At 37.6% G+C, this 17,800-nt stretch overlaps 1 protein-coding gene across 1 annotated transcript in view; it reads right to left on the bottom strand.

The window, feature by feature from the left end:
• C5H4orf17 (chromosome 5 C4orf17 homolog) overlaps positions 1 to 17,491 on the bottom strand; it is a 42,736-nt gene extending 25,245 nt beyond the window's left edge. Inside the window, exons 1-4 of the mRNA XM_065545266.2 lie at positions 17,294 to 17,491; positions 11,652 to 11,871; positions 2,231 to 2,440; positions 613 to 677 (exon numbers count right to left, since the gene is read on the bottom strand). Coding sequence (XP_065401338.1) covers positions 613 to 677; positions 2,231 to 2,440; positions 11,652 to 11,784 — 408 coding nt within the window. The 5' untranslated portion in view covers positions 11,785 to 11,871; positions 17,294 to 17,491. The remainder of the gene's footprint in view (positions 1 to 612; positions 678 to 2,230; positions 2,441 to 11,651; positions 11,872 to 17,293) is intronic.
• Positions 17,492 to 17,800: the final 309 nt, after the last annotated feature.

The raw sequence follows: 17,800 nt of genomic DNA, 5'->3' as shown, positions 1-17,800 counted from the left end.
ACTCATAGGAATTATCCAAGAGAAAAGAAAGTATATATCCAAACAAAGACTTGTAGACAAATGTTTGTATTAGCTTTGCTAGAAATTGGGAGTGACCTAAATGTCCCTCAACAGGTAAATAGATCAACACATTGTAGGATAACTATACAGTTGAATACTACTCAGCAATTAAAAGGAATGAACTACTGATGCACTTAAAAACATGGATGAATCTTAAAATAATCATGCTGAGTTAAAGAAACCAGATTTTAGAAAGAGAACTCACCATATGACTTTATTTTTATAAAATCCAAAAAAGCCCATGGTAATCTTTAGTGACAGAAAGCAGACAAACATTTGCCTGTGGGACAGCCAGAATCATGAGAAAACTTTTGGGAGTGATGAGGATGTGCATTCTCTTGACTGAAGTGGTAGTTTCCCAGGTTTGTATTTGTCAAAGCTCATTAAATTGTGCACTTTGAATATGTGTATCTTATATTATGTTAATTACACATTACTAAAGCTGTAAAAATATTGTGAAACATGGTGACTTTTCAGAAAGATATGTAAAGAAAAGGAGAGGAACTGACAGAAGTCAAACTAAATAGATAGTGGTACATAGCTGTTCCTTACCTTTTTAATTACTAAGGGATTCTCATTGGAAGTTTTGAAGCACTCTTGAATTTTTCTACTGGGCTCTGAAATAAAATTGAGGAAAACTGTATTTAGATTAAACTGAAAAAGAATCTATATCACATGATATATGTGTCAATTGCTGAAATTGATGAGAGTATTTCTGACTTTAAGGTCAATTCAGGAATCTGTTTCTAAATGTTAGGAAATTTGCAGGTAAATGGCATTATAATAACATAAAGTATTTGCATTTAAAAACTAGTTCTATGCCCAAGATGATAATATAAGAACACACAGAAAATGCTTTCTTGATCTGGTTAAACTGATTTAAAAAGTATATATTTTAGTATAAGACATATTTTTCTCTGTTTACTGTCCATATAAATATCACTTTATCTAATTAAAGAGAATTTTTTTTTTGTTGTTATTTGACCTTTAGACAGAAAGATGATTTGTGCTGAGTTACAATTACATTCTTTATTTTCTTTCTTCTTTTATCAGCCTCTCAACCCTACCCATTTCATACTCAGTCATATAACTAAATCCCCCTAAGTTACCCTAAAACCACTTAAAGTTTTACTTAATTTCCCTTTACATTAATTTATAGATAAAAGAAAAAGATGACCTTTTCCCATATCTGCTATAGAAATCTTATTAGGTGGTGACACCTGATTCCCATCAAAGTCCTCTTTCTTGCAAATGTAGTTTTTAAGTTTCTAGGTTCTATGGTATAAAAAGAGACATGAGAAATAAGGGAAAATAAGTGGGTTTTGACTCTTCATTGCTAGCGGAAGGGAGGGAAGAGAAATTCTTGAAAGGATGAAATGAGTTAAGTATGAAGACTTTAGAATGGTATATGTCCACATAGTGAGTACTCTATAATTGACCAGTCCTATCGCTATCTTTAGAGATATATTTTACTACATCATGCCGTAATAATTTTCTTGTATCCTGACAGTTTTAGTAACAGTATGTAAATTGTATAGGGCAAGAGAAAGAGAAGAACTGGATATAATTTCTACCATGCAGAATTCCTTTCTTCTATTTTACCTTGCTCTTTGGATTTTTCCACACTTTACTTTTGATCAATGCCTTTTTCCTTCAATTCAGTACAAATTAATTCAATTGTTTACTAAGGACCAGGCACTGAGTTGGACCTGGGGAGAAAGGAAGGATGGCAAAAACACGGAAAGCAAAAACACAGGGCCTGACCTTAAGGAGATGACAGTCTCATGAGGACAGTGTAAACATGCAATTTCATTCTTACTGCGTTTCCTGGACTCGATTTTCATCTGACATAGTTTCCCTATCAGTGTTGGATCAACATTCATTTCTGGCATCTTTTAGCTAGTTTTGTAGGGATTAGAGAATAGGACCACACCAAATATGTCTTAGGTACTATTAATAATAATGGTAATAACATTTTTGACATCATCGTGCTACTGAGATGAGATTAGAAGAGTGAAAAAAATTATAATATATAACAAAATTTATGCTCCTCACAGTGAGGAAACTTTATGTAAAAACCACTGCAGCTATTTTAGCATCATATAGACTCCCCACACCCTTGTTTGCAGGAAGCATAAGGAAACATTTCATCAATTCTAACTCAACTCACCAGAATGAGGCCGTGGAGGCACTTTGGCACTGTTTGGGGCTGGTGACACTCCTCTTACAGGGCTGTCCTGGACTGCAGTGCTGGGTGGGTAACTGCACTGGGCAAATGGTATTCTGTTCTTCTCTAAGTGGTTAGACTGGCCAGCTCCCCACAATGTTCCAAATGCATTCTCATCATCATTCACAGTACAGATTGGAATGTTATTCAAGCCTAGTTGAGTAAAGATTATAAAAAGAGAAAGATCAAACAACCAGATTAGATGTTTGGAAGGTTTTCTTTGAACGATCAACAACTCCCCAACCAAATATCATTAAATGTATGTAAAACATTGGACTTCAACTTGTATGAACCAAAAAAAAAAAAAAAATGTATTATGAACCAGTGCAAGGTAGACATTCTTTGAAAGTCAGTGTAGCCAATTACATGCTTCCTTAAAATCTCCTGCCATTTTGTCAGTATTGAGAGCCAGACCACATCTTCGATCTTGGTCTGGGATTCCAGTGGAGTAGACCTTCTTTTTATCCCAGACAAATCTCTCATTTCCCAAAGCTTGATAATGACTAAGAGGGTTTGTGCTGGCTCTTTTCAAGAATGTCAGATTTAAATTTTTTAAAGCATCCAGAATGCCTCAATGTAAATAGGTCTTCTAGAAGAGATACCCTGGCTCCTCCTTTGTCCTGGCAGAAGGTAAAAAGCTGTAGGAGCTGGGAATAGGAGCCAGGATAAGGTAAATTGTGACAGAAGGAGGAAGGAGAGGTTGGTATAAAAGGAACTCCTTCCTCATACACGAGAGATTTCTGGGTTCAATCACTCTCCTAAAAATAACTATTCACTTTTGGCTCAAATATAGGATTTGGTTCAAATATTAAGTTATAGAAAGGTTCTCTTTTCAATATCAATGCTATGTCATGTGAAACTGGACAGCTTAGGAAATGAGGGTGTGCTGGGTATTGCTATCTGTTAATCAGCGAGTTACGAGAAGTAGTAAAAGATGACTGCTTTGCCTTCCCAGAAATTGCCAGGCAAGCTTCTCGATACTGTTTTCTACAATTGCTCATTTTTCCAAATCTCCCTCCAGTACCACTGTTTCACCTCATTCTGAATTGTCTTCTCCAATAACATCAAAATCATCTTTGCTGGCAACTCTGTCTGAAATGAGCCCCATCACTCTCTGTCCCTTTATGTGCTTTTATTTTTTCCACAGCATTTGTCACATATCATAATACATCTGTTTGCACATTGCTTATCTGAGCGGCATTAGAATGTAAGATTAAATTATTTAAGATATCGATCTTAAATACACGATATACAATGGTCACAAATTTAAGATCTGCATCTTTTTTTTTTTTTTTTTTTTTTTTGAGATGGAGTCTCGCCCTGTCCCCCAGGCTGGAGTGTAATGGCATAATATTGGCTCACTGCCACCTCCACCTCCTGGGTTCAAGCGATTCTCCTGCCTCAGCCTCTTGAGTAGCTGGGATTACAGATGTGCACCACCAAGCCCATCTAATTTTTTGTATCTTTAGTAGAGACGGGTTTTTACCATATTGGACAGGCTGGTCTCAAACTCCTGACCTGTGATCCACCCACCAAAGTGCTGGGATTACAGGTGTGAGCCACCATGCCTGGACCGATCTACATCTTAAATACACATTTAAGCTAATGCTTATTAGCTAATTTGGAATATTAGAATATCTAACAAATTAGTTTTGGAATTACAGTTTAAAATGTTAAAATGATTTTACATTTCTGATTTTAAGTAGAACACTATGAAAATATTATTAAGTTGGTAAACAGTAAAGAAATGGCTTAAGTTATCTTTATTTATTTATTTATTTATTTATTTATTTATTTTTTGAGATGGAGTCTCGCTCTGTAGCCCAGGCTGGAGTGCAGTGGCCGGATCTCAGCTCACTGCAAGCTCTGCTTCCCGGGTTCACGCCATTCTCCGGCCTCAGCCTCCCGAGTAGCTGGGACTACAGGCGCTGCCACCTCGCCCGGCTATTTTTTGTATTTCTTAGTAGAGATGGGGTTTCACCGTGTTAGCCAGGATGGTCTCGATCTCCTGACCTCGTGATCCACCCGTCTCGGCCTCCCAAAGTGCTGGGATTACAGGCTTGAGCCACCGTGCCCGGCCAAGTTATCTATATTTATAAGTATAATTTATTTAACTTACAGGAGTTATTTACAACTTAGTGAGAATTTGATAAGTATGTAAAATATTTTTTAAAATCAAGTATATTTAATGAATAAGTGTCATTTAAAGCTTTTAAAGGTATTTAATTAACAAAGTTTGTAAATGGGACCAAGTGTTAATCAAAGATTTCCCCCCACCCCAGAAGTGAGTGTTAAAATTAGCTAGATTTCTAAGGCAGACAAATAATGTTGGAATTGAAAATTTTCTTTCAATTGAACATATATTACTATGAGCATGGCTTTGTGGCAGGCATTAGAGGAGAGTTGAAGACATAAAAATTAGTCCCTTGCCTGCCAATAGTTTTGTAGTCTATGATAAGAAAATTTGAAGCAGAATGTGAAAGAAAATATAGAAGAGGTATATATCAAGTGCTTTGAAGTATATAAAACCAGAAAAAAAATATTCAATTTAATACTATTTGTTCTTCATAGAGAAAAAAAAAACAGTTTCAAATAAAAATTAAATGTGGGTTTTGGGGTTTTTTCCCACATGTAGGTTGTGAAAAACCGTACCCTCAGGTTTGGTCAAGACAATGTATTCCAAGGCCATCTATGACTTCTTTATAGTGACATCTGTTTGCTTCCCCTTGGCCTTCATTTTCCTAATCTCCTTTAGGAATATGACTTTGCTAGTCACCTAGCCATTTTCCTTGAATTTGTTTCCCTCTGCTGGTTCTCTCTGTGCTACTTAGCTGAAATTTCCTCACTCTACCCCGAGTTCGACCTTCTCTGCTCCTCTCTCTGCCCTGGCCTGTCACTCATTCCTTCCCACTTTGACGACTGAGTCCATCTTCTAACCGATCTCCCAATGTCTAGTAAGGTCCTGCTCATCTTCCACTTTCTACAATACAGCTAGAATGATTTTTTGAATGAAATCAATTCCTCAGGGACATAGAACTATGAGACTGCTGGTGTAGAATATAAATCCTGTTTAAAATCTGTCAGTAACTCTACAATTTTATCTGGATGCAATTTAAACTCCCTTCCTCCCACAATAATTTATCTAGCACCTCACTTGTGGTAACCACTCCTTAGGAAGTTGAGGTAAATCATGAACAAATCATGAACACACCTTCATGGAGATCACAGCTTAGTGGAGGATTTCTGAAACTATTCAAGTAATGATGAAAATAACTATTATCACAACATATGGTGTGGTAATTGCTATAGTATCCCCACCACCTACCTAGATCATGCCTTCAGCACCTAGGCTTTCAGCTCCCCAGCTCCACATATGTCAGTTACTTATGGCTCCTTCTGAGTCCCTCTCCGGGAATTGCTCTCGCTCTCATACACAGCGAGAGCTCTTGTGCACAGTGACTGGTTGGTAGGAATTACAAAGGCCTGGCCCCCTTACCTGGAATTGAGACACCTCTGAAGGGATATCCCAGCTCCACTGCTCCTCCTGCAATTGGCTGAGGTCCCTATTGTTTCCGCAGTTCCACTTCCCCTTCTACCCAGTTCTTCTTCCTTTACTTACTGCTTTCTTATCAGTGTTGTTCCCAAAAGCACTTCCTAATAAAGCTCCTTCACACAAATCTCCACCTCAGAGTCTATCTAAGACAATTGCTCTAAAGAAAAATATAGAGGACTATGAAAAAATACCGTAAGAAAATCTAATTTAGATTGAGGATGTGGAGCCTGAAAAGTCTCTCTGAAATGATATTTAAACCAAAATGAGGAACCACAAATAATGAGGGGAGGTTTATAATTAGAGGGAAGAGTATGTGTGGAAATCCAGACAGAGGTGGGAAAGAGCTTGTGACATGTTCAAGCAACTTAGACAAGTCCACTGTGGCATATGCATAATGGGGGAGGGGGTTGATAGGAGATGAGGCCACATAATAGGGAACATTTTAGCCTATGTCAAAATGAACTGCTTTATCCTAAATGCATGGGAAGCTTCTGAAGGATTTTGTGTAGGATAAACAGTCTATATATGTATGTTTTTGTTTGTTTGTTTGTTTGTTTGTTTAAGAGACAGGGTCTTGCTTGTCACCCAAGCTGGAGTGCAGTGGCACAATCATGGCTCACTGCAGCCTTGAACTCAGGGGCTCAAGTGACCCTCCTGTCTCAGCTTGAGTAGCTAGAACTACAGGTGCACCACCAACTCCTTACCTCAAGCAATCCGCTCACCTTGGCTTCCCAAAGTGTTGGGATTGCAGGTGTGAGCTACTGAGGCTGGCCTAAATAGGCAAATATATTTTAATATGATCTTTCTGGTTGCTCTATGGAGAATTGACTGGAGAGAGGGCAAAAGTGGAAGTAAAGCTGCTATGAGGGCTGCAAGTTGCAAAGTAGTAGTCAAAGCAGGAGATAATAGTGGCCTAGAATGGAGCTGTGACAGTAGCCATGGAGAGAAGTGACTTAATTTATAAAATATTGAGAAGGAAAATGACAAGATCAAGCGAAGTATTGGAAGGGGAAGAGAATGAGGGAGAGGAGTTAAAGAAGAACTTCGATTTTACAATACTATTTATTTGTTAGGATACATTGGTTGGGGGACCTTGCTTTTGAAGGAAGATCAAGAGTTCAATTTTGAAGAGCAAAGTTCAAGGTGCCCACAAGGCATCCCGTGCCTTGCAAGTGGACAGTTGAATATATAGGTCTATACTTTTGAAGAGGTGTCTGAGTCTGAGATACATATTTGAAAAATATTTGGCCTATAGAGGGTATTTGAAACTTGTGAATGAACATATTTGTCTAGCATCCCATTACAGATTAAAAAGAGGAAACAGCCACGGACTGAGCTGTGAGGGACTCCAGCATTTACTGAAGAACAAAAATAAAGCTAGGAAGGAGAAGCCACAGAGGTAGAGGAAAAACAACTAAAGCATATGTTGTTACAGAAGCTACATTTTTTAAAAGGTTAAGAAAGAGAGAGAAAGGGAAAGAGAAAGAGGAAGGGAGGAGTGGTTAACTGTGTCAAATGCAGCTAAGGGGTCAAGAAGAGAATTGCAGTGTAGTGGATATCTGTCAGTTCTGCCCAGGACCTGTTTCTATCTTTCCTTAACAACACTACTCAGGTTATTTTGCTTCATTTTCCTCCCCTTATCTACCACTCTGCAGCCCCTGCAGCCATATGTTCTGGGGAAGATTGAACCAATTCCCCTTGCTGTAGTGATTGGTTATCTGAACCATGGCCTACTAATCTGTGCATGCCACTTCCCTGTCCATGGGGATTCATTCAAGGATAGCATGTGACCTGGTGTGTGCTGGTAAAATGAAAACATAAAGAGAATTTTGCTGAAATCTGCTGGGGAAGAAGTCAAAGTGGCATGCAGATGTGAAACTAAGAACTGATTTAGCTATGTTGCCACTAGGAGAGGAGCAAGCCAGCTCTAGGATGAGTCTGGAATTGTGGAAGGCAGAGAGAAGAGCTTTTAAAAAACAGGTTGTTTAAGTGGGCCATCAACTCAAACCTAAAGCCCACCTCCCTTATGGACTTTCCAGTTACTTGAGCCAGCAGATCCTCTTTGCATTGGATTTGTCAAACTGAAGAATAGTGGTAAACTTAGCAAGCCCAGCCTATGCAGAATGGTGGGTGAAAAGGCCAGGCTTCAGTGGGCTGAAGAGTTGCTCCGAGGAGAGGAAGTAAAAACATGAATGTAGACATTTCTTTTGGTTGTGAAGAAATATAAATTCCCTAGCATGATATCCAGAGCCTGCCTAAATCTGGCCTCTTATCCACTTCTCCACCCTGACTTTCCATTATCCCTTCCCTCCTACCCACATGCTCCATAACAGGCATATGGAGCTTCTTCTACAAAGTTTCCTAATATTCCTTTGCTGTTGCCTTTGCCTTCCTTGTTTGTATACTTAACCCTGATGTAGGTATTATTGTTACTAATGTCATTTCACAGAGTGACTTGACCAGCCAGATAGTCCAGCTCCTGAGGGCAGGCTCTTGCCTATATTTTCATTCTAAATAAATGTTTGTTGAACAAATGAATAAACGTATAGATGGCTGAATGAATAAAGAGATGATCAATATTCATGCCTTTAAATATCACTTCTATGCTGATGACTCCCGATGTGCATCTTTACTCCTAAGTTCCCATTTGAGACTCAGACATAGATTTCTATTCTAGGTTTGGGATTGTAGGCAGCCCATTTCCATTTGGATGCCTGGTGTTACTACACATGCAGTATGTATACCACTGAATTGATTTTATTGTCTGATGAGAATGTGAGCTCCATGAGGGTAGGGACATTTTTTTCCTCCCTCAGAAACTTTCCTCTATCTCCCACATCTAGAACAAAGCTTCTTATGTATTAGAAATTGAATAAATATCTGCTGAATGAAATGACTTCACCTTCTCCCTTTCAGCTTCCCTGTTTCATCATTTTTTAGTTATAATAACTAAGGGTGGGGAAAGGTGCAAAGGGTGTGTGATTTGTTCCTCTTCACCTTCTATACTAATCAGTAACCAGCACCTTTTCATTTCTTCCCTACAAACTCTCTCTAGCCTCATATTCTGCCATTGCTTGGTCCTGCTGCCAGGAGCATAGCAGGGTTGCTTGTCCTCATGTATCTGCACAGGTGCAGCAGCCTCCTAATTCTCTTCTCTATCTCCGGACTCTGCCCTTTTTTCAAAAAAGCTTGGTTTATTTCTATCATGGCATTGTTTTTTTATATTTAAATTTAATAATTAATTTTTATTTTTATTTCAATGTTTTTGGGGGCACAGGTGATTTTTGGTTACATGGATAAGTTCTTTTTTTAACTTTTATTTTAAGTTCAGGAGTGCAACTGCAGGCTTGTTACATAGATAGGTACACTTGTGTCACTGGGGCTTGTTGTACAGATTATTTCATCATCCTGGTGGTAAGCCTAGTACCCATTAGTTATTTTTCCTGACACTCTCCCTCCTCCCAGTCTCCACCCTCTGAATGGCTCCAGTGTGTGTTGTTCCCTTCTATGTGTCCCTGTGTTCTCATCATTTAGCTCCCACTTACAAGTGAGAACGTGTGATATTTGGTTTCCTGTTCCTGCATTAGTTTGCTGAGAATAATGGCTTCCAGCTCCATCCGTATCTCTACAAAGGACATGATCTCATTCTTTTTATGGCTGCAGAGTATTCCATGGTGTATATGTATACATTTTCTTTATCCAGCCTATCATTGATGGGCGTTTAGTTTGATTCTACGTCTTTGCTGCCATGAATAGTGCTGCAGTGAACATACAGGTGCAGGTGTCTTTATAACAGAATGATTTGTTACTGATAAGTTCTTTAGTGGTGATTTCTGAAATTTTGGTGCACCCATCACCCAACAGTGTACACTGAACCCAGTATGTAGTCTTTTATCCCTCACCCCCTTTTCAACCTTCCCACTGAATCCCTAAGTTCATTATATCATTCTTGTGCCTTTGCATCCTCTAGCTTGTGTTTAAAAACTGTATACTTTACAAGCGCCCGCTTGTGAGAATATGTAATCTTTAGTTTTCCATTCATGAGTTACTTCACTTAGAATAATGGCCTCCAGTTCGATCCAAGTTGCTGCAAAAGACATTATTTCATTCCTTTTTATGTCTGAGTAGTGTTCCATGGTGTATGTATACCACATTTTTTTAATCCACTTGGTTAATGAGCACTTAGGTTGGTTCCTTATCTTTGTAATTGTGAAATGTTCTGGTATAAACATGCAGGCACATGTGCCTTTTTCATATAACGACTTATTTTCCTTTTAGTAGATACCCAGTAGGGGGATTGCTGGATTGAATGGCAGTTCTGCCTTTAGTTCTTTAAGGAATCTACATACTGTTTTTCCTAGTGGTTGTATACTAGTTTACATTTCCACCGTAAGTGTAAAAGTGTTCCCTTTTCACCATATCCATGCCAACATCTATTGTTTTATGACTTAATTATGGCCATTCTTATAGGAGTAAGGTGATATCTCTTTGTTGTTTTAATTTGCATCTCCCTGATAATTAGTGATGTTGAGCATGTTTTCATATGTTTGTTGGCTGTTTGTATATCTTCTTTTGAGAATTTTGTATTCTTGTTACTTGTCCACTTTTTCATCAGATTATTTGTTTTTTCTTGCTGATTTCTTTGAGTTCCTTATAGATTCTGGATATTAGTCCCTTGTCGGATGCATAGTTTGCAAATATTTTCTCCCACTCTGCAAGTTTTCTGTTTGCTGATTATTTCTTTTGCTGTGGAGAAGCTTTTTAGTTTAATTGGGTCCAATTTATTTGTTTATTTTTGTTTTTGTTGCATTTGCTTTTGTGGTGTTAGCCATGAATTATTTGCCTAAGCCAAATGACATTGGTTTTTAATGTCACTTTTTCTGTCACCTCAGGAATATGACACATTTCCATCTGCTGGGGCTCACTATGGCAGCATTTCTCCTGGGGAATAGAATCTCAAGGATAAGTGTAAGGGTCTATTTAGATTATACCCAATAGCCAATGTTGATATGCTACTTTGTTGGGAGTGGTATCACACAGTCACCGCATCCTAGGTGAATTGGCTGGTTCACCCTGTGAAGTCCAAACAATTCTGCTTATTTTCCATATATTTAATAACCTTGAGAAATGTACCCCTCAAAACATCAGAACCCTTTTCTCTTCATACCTCTCAAAACATCTCAGAATGCAAGATGTGTTTAAAAACTGTATACTTTTAAAATTCTTCAATCCAAGCTCAATTTAACTGCCTCCCTCAAAAGGGAAATGCTGTTATTAATGTCTAATTTTGAGTAATTCTATTGTATAAAGTTAAAGTAAAAGGTAGGAAAGGAGAGAGGAAGGAAAGAGAAGAAAGGGAGAAGGCGAGAGAGGGAATGAGGTCAGGAGGCAAGGAAGGAGGGAGAAAAGACAAGACAGAAGGGAAGGAAGCAGGAGTAAAACATATGCTTCCTTAGGAATGATATTTAGCATGTAGATGTTAGCATGGATGTGTGGATTTTTAAAATACTGAAATATTTTTATATCAATGGGTCAAGGTTGCCCTGAGCTCCCTGAGTGGTCCTCCACTTTGGCCCCTCTCCAGGTCTCTATCCTAACAATCAAGCAATTTAAGTGTTACTGTATGACACAGAGAGGGACTCCAGGCCCCTGCTGTCACTCCAGTGCTGGCACCTAGTCCCAACAGTCAATGCCCATACCTCTCCAGTGGTTAAATATTTTGAATAGCAGCCTTGTGTTTACCTGCCAGAATTAGCAAATAGCCCAAGTGTAGAGGATAGAGACACATACTAGGACCTTAAGTCACCTTACCTTTGATGTGGCAGACTCTTCTGGGATGAGGGGTGTGTCTGACTAGAAAGCAGGTTACATTTCTAGCCATAATATGGCTGCCTTTGCCTTCGATCTGAAGAGCAGATGTTGGGGGGTTGAGGTTCATGTTCATGGTGTGTTTATTTTCCCCTCTCCACTGTTGTCACAAAAGTTTTTGGGGTCTAACTTGATTGACCTCACTTCCAGATGTGCTCAGACCCTGAAATCACAAAATGACAAACATTCTGACAAGAGTTTCTTGTCATTTTCTTATATATCAAACATTTCTTCATCTTCTTTGCTTGAACTAAATTGTTTCTCATGTTACAGCAATGTGAGGCTATTTTGTTTTCAAACCAAATTTTTGTAAACGTTGAAAAGCATAGGCATGGGTGGATCATAAAAAATTTACCTAGAGGAAAATCAAAGTGTTTGATTTTGAAATATTTATATTATATTTATAAAAAGCATAGGTATATTCTGTTTTTAATTTCATTTGAGCTCACTTTGTTGGCTTACCAACAAAAAATGTATTACATGATTATCAATTTTGATACAGTAAATTTAAATGATGACTTTTAAATACAATACTCACAAATGCACTTTACATTGAATTAATTTTAAGTAAAGACTCTTCATATTGTACTTATAAAACCCAGCATCTTAAAATGTGTATCATCTTCTCAGAGAATGGTAAAACCTAAAGGAGGAAAAAAGTCCAAAAGAGTGATATATCTAGAGATGATAAACCAGAGAACCTTTGCCATATTGTTGTTTGCAATACTGAGTAACAGTTAACATTTTTAGACACCTATGGTGTCATAGACCTGGGAGATTAAAGATAATGTTATGTATCTTGGTGAATTCACAACCATGTGAGAAAAAACTTTTCTGGATTAAGAACATAGAAAGTCATTATTTAAACTTTCTTGAAAATAGTATACGATTTTGAAATCTAAGAAGGATGATTTTCTGGTGCCTGTTGCATTTTTTCTATCTTACATGGAAATCTTATTCATTGTAGCAGAATTGGGAAATACATGTTTTATTTATAACCATGGCAGAGATTTTTTGGGTTAGAGTAATTTGCAGAGTTTAAAACATGTTCATGTTCTAGAAATTGATCTCAGGATTTTGTTGGGATGGATGCTTTTAGATCATTGACTGTCTTTTTAGACCAAAGCAATCTATGTTTAAGTGCTTCATGCTATATACTTAGAGTGTATGGTGTATAAATTCCCAGCCTTGTTGCCACAGAACAACTGGTTTTCAGGAACTTCAGTTTGATATACATAAATACTAAAATTATCCTAGGTTGGGTAAAATATATGTAGATATTAAATCCAGAAAATATCTATCTAGCAATAAAAAGTGTATTTTCATATTGCTCTTTGTGAATATCATAGTGAGGAGCTAGTTCTGACCTCTTTGTTTAAATCACACTTTAGACTTACTCATTCTTTTGGTATGGGGCCTTTTGTACAATTGAGCCAGTAAATTTGCTTTTTACTTGTATTGAGGGGAAAGGAGTACAGCAGGCAATTTGGAGAGTGAAAAAGACATTAAACCAGAAATTTAAAGATAGGATTCATGGTCCCAGATTCGCCACTAACCAGCAAAGTGACCACAGATTAATTGTTCTATTGCCTAGATTTCAGTCTGTTTATCTATAACCTGATGAAATTGACTTAAATGTTAGCTGATATTATTCAGTTAATCTATATATCTCTGTCCCACATCAATTCTCTTAGATTAAAGGGTGGTGATCCACTTTAAATTTTGAAAAAAAAGTCAACAAGAAAACAATGTGTATTTCATTTTCTTAAAAGAGACTTATTTGGCTTTTACATACTCTTGAAAAAAGAACGAACTTGAAGACTATTAACTAAATCATACCTAAAATTTTAGAACATTATTCTAATGATGATTTTAAAATTATACCTGAGGACAGTATTAAAAGCAGGTGACTTCCTTACAGGAACTCAAGTCTGTTGATACCCTCCCAGCCTTGTAATATGTCTAGACTGAGTTTTTGTTAATCTCCTTAAATCTCTGCACTTAAGCTAGAAGTTTTTAGTTGGTAGAGACAGACCAATCTCGAACGCTTCCAAAATAATACAGCTGTCTTCATCCAGTATCTCACACTCTTTCTCCAAGGAGCCTATGTGGCTCCCTGGTTGTCAAGATATGTTGCATAGCTTAGTAACGTGGTAACATTCCTTAGAAAAATCTGAGTTCTAGAACCTCTCACCTACTATTCTCAGACCTCCAGTTACTCACTTGACAAAACCATGTGGCCACAAATGGCTTTCCTCAATTTTGAACATATAATAGAGTTAAATCCAATGCAAGATAAAGAAAAAGAAGAAAAATAAAACAAAGAGCAATATAAATCAAATTTATAATTTTTCCCACAATTCTGCTTAAAGAACAGTTATGATATAACCAAACTTAGCTTAATCCAAAACCAACGGGGAGAAGGTATACATGCTTTTAAGGAGTTTCTAATAATTGTGAATGGAATACACTGCTCTGGTAGTCAGGATGTCTGTGCTAATGACCTGTTCAACAGCCATGAAAAAATATTGAAATGTTAATGAGAAGTCATAGAGAAACATACACGCATGAACATGTGGTGCTTCACAAGACTTTTCAGAATACACATGATTTTGAATTTCTGAATTACAATCTCTGAAAGCAACATAGACAATTTCTGAAAGGCAAATACTAGCTTAAAACAATGCAAGGATAGAGCCTAATTGGTCTGTTTTCTTGACTGGCCCAAGAATTAAAGGCTTAATTGCCTTTACCTATAACCCATTCTTATGTCCTATGCCTCCCTGTTTTACTGTAGTTTATGGGGGATTTTATGGGAGATCTAATTGACTTTCTAAGGTAATTTTTATATTTTGAGATTTTTAGTTTTCACTTTGTATCAGTTGAGAAACTTTTTTACACAGCTAATAACAGAGAGCAGAAATCGTGTTTTAAGTAAGATAGAAAACATGTATTTCTTCCTCACATGAAAGAGTTCAACCGTCTAGGGTTGCTATGGAAGCTTTATGAAGCATCATTATGGACCTTGGCTTCATCTGTGTTTTAGGTCCATCTTTCTTAATATTTGGCTTCCATTTTTGAAATTATCCCTTATTCAAGATGGTTCCTGAAGTTCCAGTCATCCAAGATGGATGCTATATTTGCACATATCAAATCTGTGCTCCAAGCAGGAAACAAGAGGAAGGTTGGAGAGGTAAGGGCTGAGAAGGGCACATGCTAGCTATCTGCTCTCTTTGTAAGAGCCTTCTCGTGAGTCTCAGACAATAATCTAGGTTGCATTGACCACTTATAGCCACAAGGAAGGATAGAAAATGTAATTTCTTAACAGGGCACACTGACATCCCATTGTAAAACAGGGGCTCTAACAAGAGAGGGAGAAAGTGTATATTAGGTTATAAAAAGCAATCTCAACCACAGATCCTTACATTAATACCTAATTCTGTGTAGGAGAAGTCTACACTCTATGCGCTGTGCTTTCCCTTAGAGAGGGCCACTAGAGATCAACATGTACTTGGCTATGTAACTATGTTATTTTCTGTTTATGAAGCCCCATGGGGAATTTTCTTGTCTCATTACTAGGAAAACAAAAATGATTCAACTGGGTTGTTTGCATTAATTCTGTCAGAATAAAAAAGACAGGGGTTGCTCTGCTGCACTTCTCAGGGTAGCACAGGTGTCCTTGTTGCCTTGGATACTCTATTATTTTAGCAATTAAAATAGATGGAGAGTTATTTTTGGAATATGTGCATATATTTATGAATGGTAATTAGTGATTTTTAAACATTATCTGGGGGTCATGATAAGCAGGAAATCCACAGGGTTGTTCATTGCCCACAGATATTTTGAAAATTGTTACGGACTGAGTTGTGTACCCCAACAAATTCATATCTTAATCTCTAACTCCCAGTGTGACTGTATTTACAGATGGGGCCCTCAAGGAGATGATTAAGGTTAAATAAGGTTATAATGGTTGGACCCTAAGCTTATAGGACTGGTGTCCTTATATGAAAAGGAAGAGACACCAGAGCCCTCTCTGTCTCCTTGTATGAGCTGGCCATGTTAGGACAAAGCAAGAAAGGGACATCTATCACCAGAAAGTGGCCCCTCACCAGACATTTAATCTGCCAGTGCCTTGATCTTAGCCTTACCAGCTTCCATAACTGTAAGAAATAAGTTTCTATTGTTTCTAAGCCACCCAGGCTAGGGTATTTTGTTATAGCAGCCCAAATTGACTAAGACAAGGCTTCACCAAAAACTAAGCCTGCCAGTACCTTGATCTTGGATTTTCAGCCTCCAGAACTTTGAACGTATAAATTTCTGTTGTTGAAGCCACTCAGTCTATTATACTCTGTAATGGCAGCACAAGCTGACTGATACAAGTGTAAATATGCAGGATACTCTGTAAGGTCTGTTCTTTCCATGAATATTCAGTGTGGCCACATCTCAGAGCTGTGAACTAGTTAGGCCTATTCACTTTGATCACCTAAAATCTTTCTCACTTTGCATTTACTATAAAAATGTCACAGGTGTCTGATTAACATATGAGAAAGCAATGTAAGTGATTTCTGAAAGGAAAAGATGCTAATTTAACATAATGGAAGAATAAAATTTAATTTCATCTGGTACCTTGACCACCTATATTCTGTTCTATCAATTTTGAAAGCATATGATTCAGTTTTGAATTTGTAACAAATATCTACAATCACAGAAAACAGTACTTTACACTCTGTGATCTGCAGAGCACAACGAAAATGCTGACATAAGTGTCATAGAAAGAATTCTACAATGGCCACCAAGACCTCCCCCCCATGGTGTACATACTCTGTGTTATTGCCTTCTCTTGAGTGTGGGTAGACCTATTAATATGATGAATATCAATCCTGCAATTAGGTTGTATTTTCTGGCAAGGATGAAGAGATTTTACAGGTATGAAGTCCCTAATCAGAATGACTTTGAGTTTATTAATCTCTGTTAATCAAAAGGAAATTATTTTGGCCTGGCCCAACCTAATCAGATAAGCCCTTTAAAATAAGATTTAGGCCTTCCCCACTATCAGAGATGCTCCCTTGCTGACCTTAAAGAAGCAAAGTATTACGAGTTCTAAAGCTGGGAGGAAATGAACCTGCAAACAACCATGAGAGTTTGGGAGAAGACCTCAAAAGAAGACCCAAGTCACAGCACATACCTTAATTGCGGCCTTTTGACAGTTCTCACCCAGCCTTTTCCAAAGACTTCCTGTTAGTCATGCCTTCCTCTAAGAATATGAGTAACTGAAAACTTCAAAAGAATTAAAAAGAAGCTCTTCAAAAAAGGTGAATACACCCTTAGAGTTCTCTTCATGGGTTAAAATCTGGGTTCACATTGGATAGGTAGAAAATATAAAGCTTCAGACCAGGCATGGTGGCTTATACCTGTAATCTCAGTGTTTTGGAAAAGTGAGGTGGGAGGATTGTTTGAAGCCAGGAGTTCAAGACCAACCTGAGCAACATAGCAAAACCCTGTCACTACATAAAATTTTTTAAAAGGAAAATATAGTTTCTTGTTAGAAGAGCACTGTAGCAAAACTCCTAAGCCCAGTTACTTACCTTGTTATTGTCCAGTCATAGCCAACCCCATATGATCATCTTAGAGCCTCCTTTGGCAGGCATAGGAGTCCCTGTGGCTTATAACATTCTCTGGCTGATAACATTGACTTTTCTGTTCTTCTCAGGAATTATGTAATTAGATGGATTAAGATTATCTCTAGAGTCTCTTCTGTCACTATGATTTGATTTTGTTTTCTTCTGTGAGGTAGAAGAATATTATTTTCAGACACAAAAAAATAAAAATACAACAAAACTGCCTTTGAAATTTGTAATTCCTTGATATCAAAAGATGATGGAACAGGAAGTTCTAAGCCCTTATCTCCCTACAGAAACAACGAAATACTTAACAATGATAAGTTAACAATGATATGCAGAGCAAAATACCTTTATACATATTTCAGATTGCAGTTAAGAAGTACCCCCTGATGAGCAAAAATACTGATATCGGCCACACTGAAATGAGTTGGAAGAGCAATTTACTTTACCATCAGCCCCTCCCGCAATTTG

The sequence above is a fragment of the Macaca fascicularis genome, chromosome 5, assembly GCF_037993035.2.
Source record: "Macaca fascicularis isolate 582-1 chromosome 5, T2T-MFA8v1.1".
Taxonomy (NCBI): domain Eukaryota; kingdom Metazoa; phylum Chordata; class Mammalia; order Primates; family Cercopithecidae; genus Macaca; species Macaca fascicularis.
This window is presented reverse-complemented; position numbering and strand designations above follow the sequence as displayed.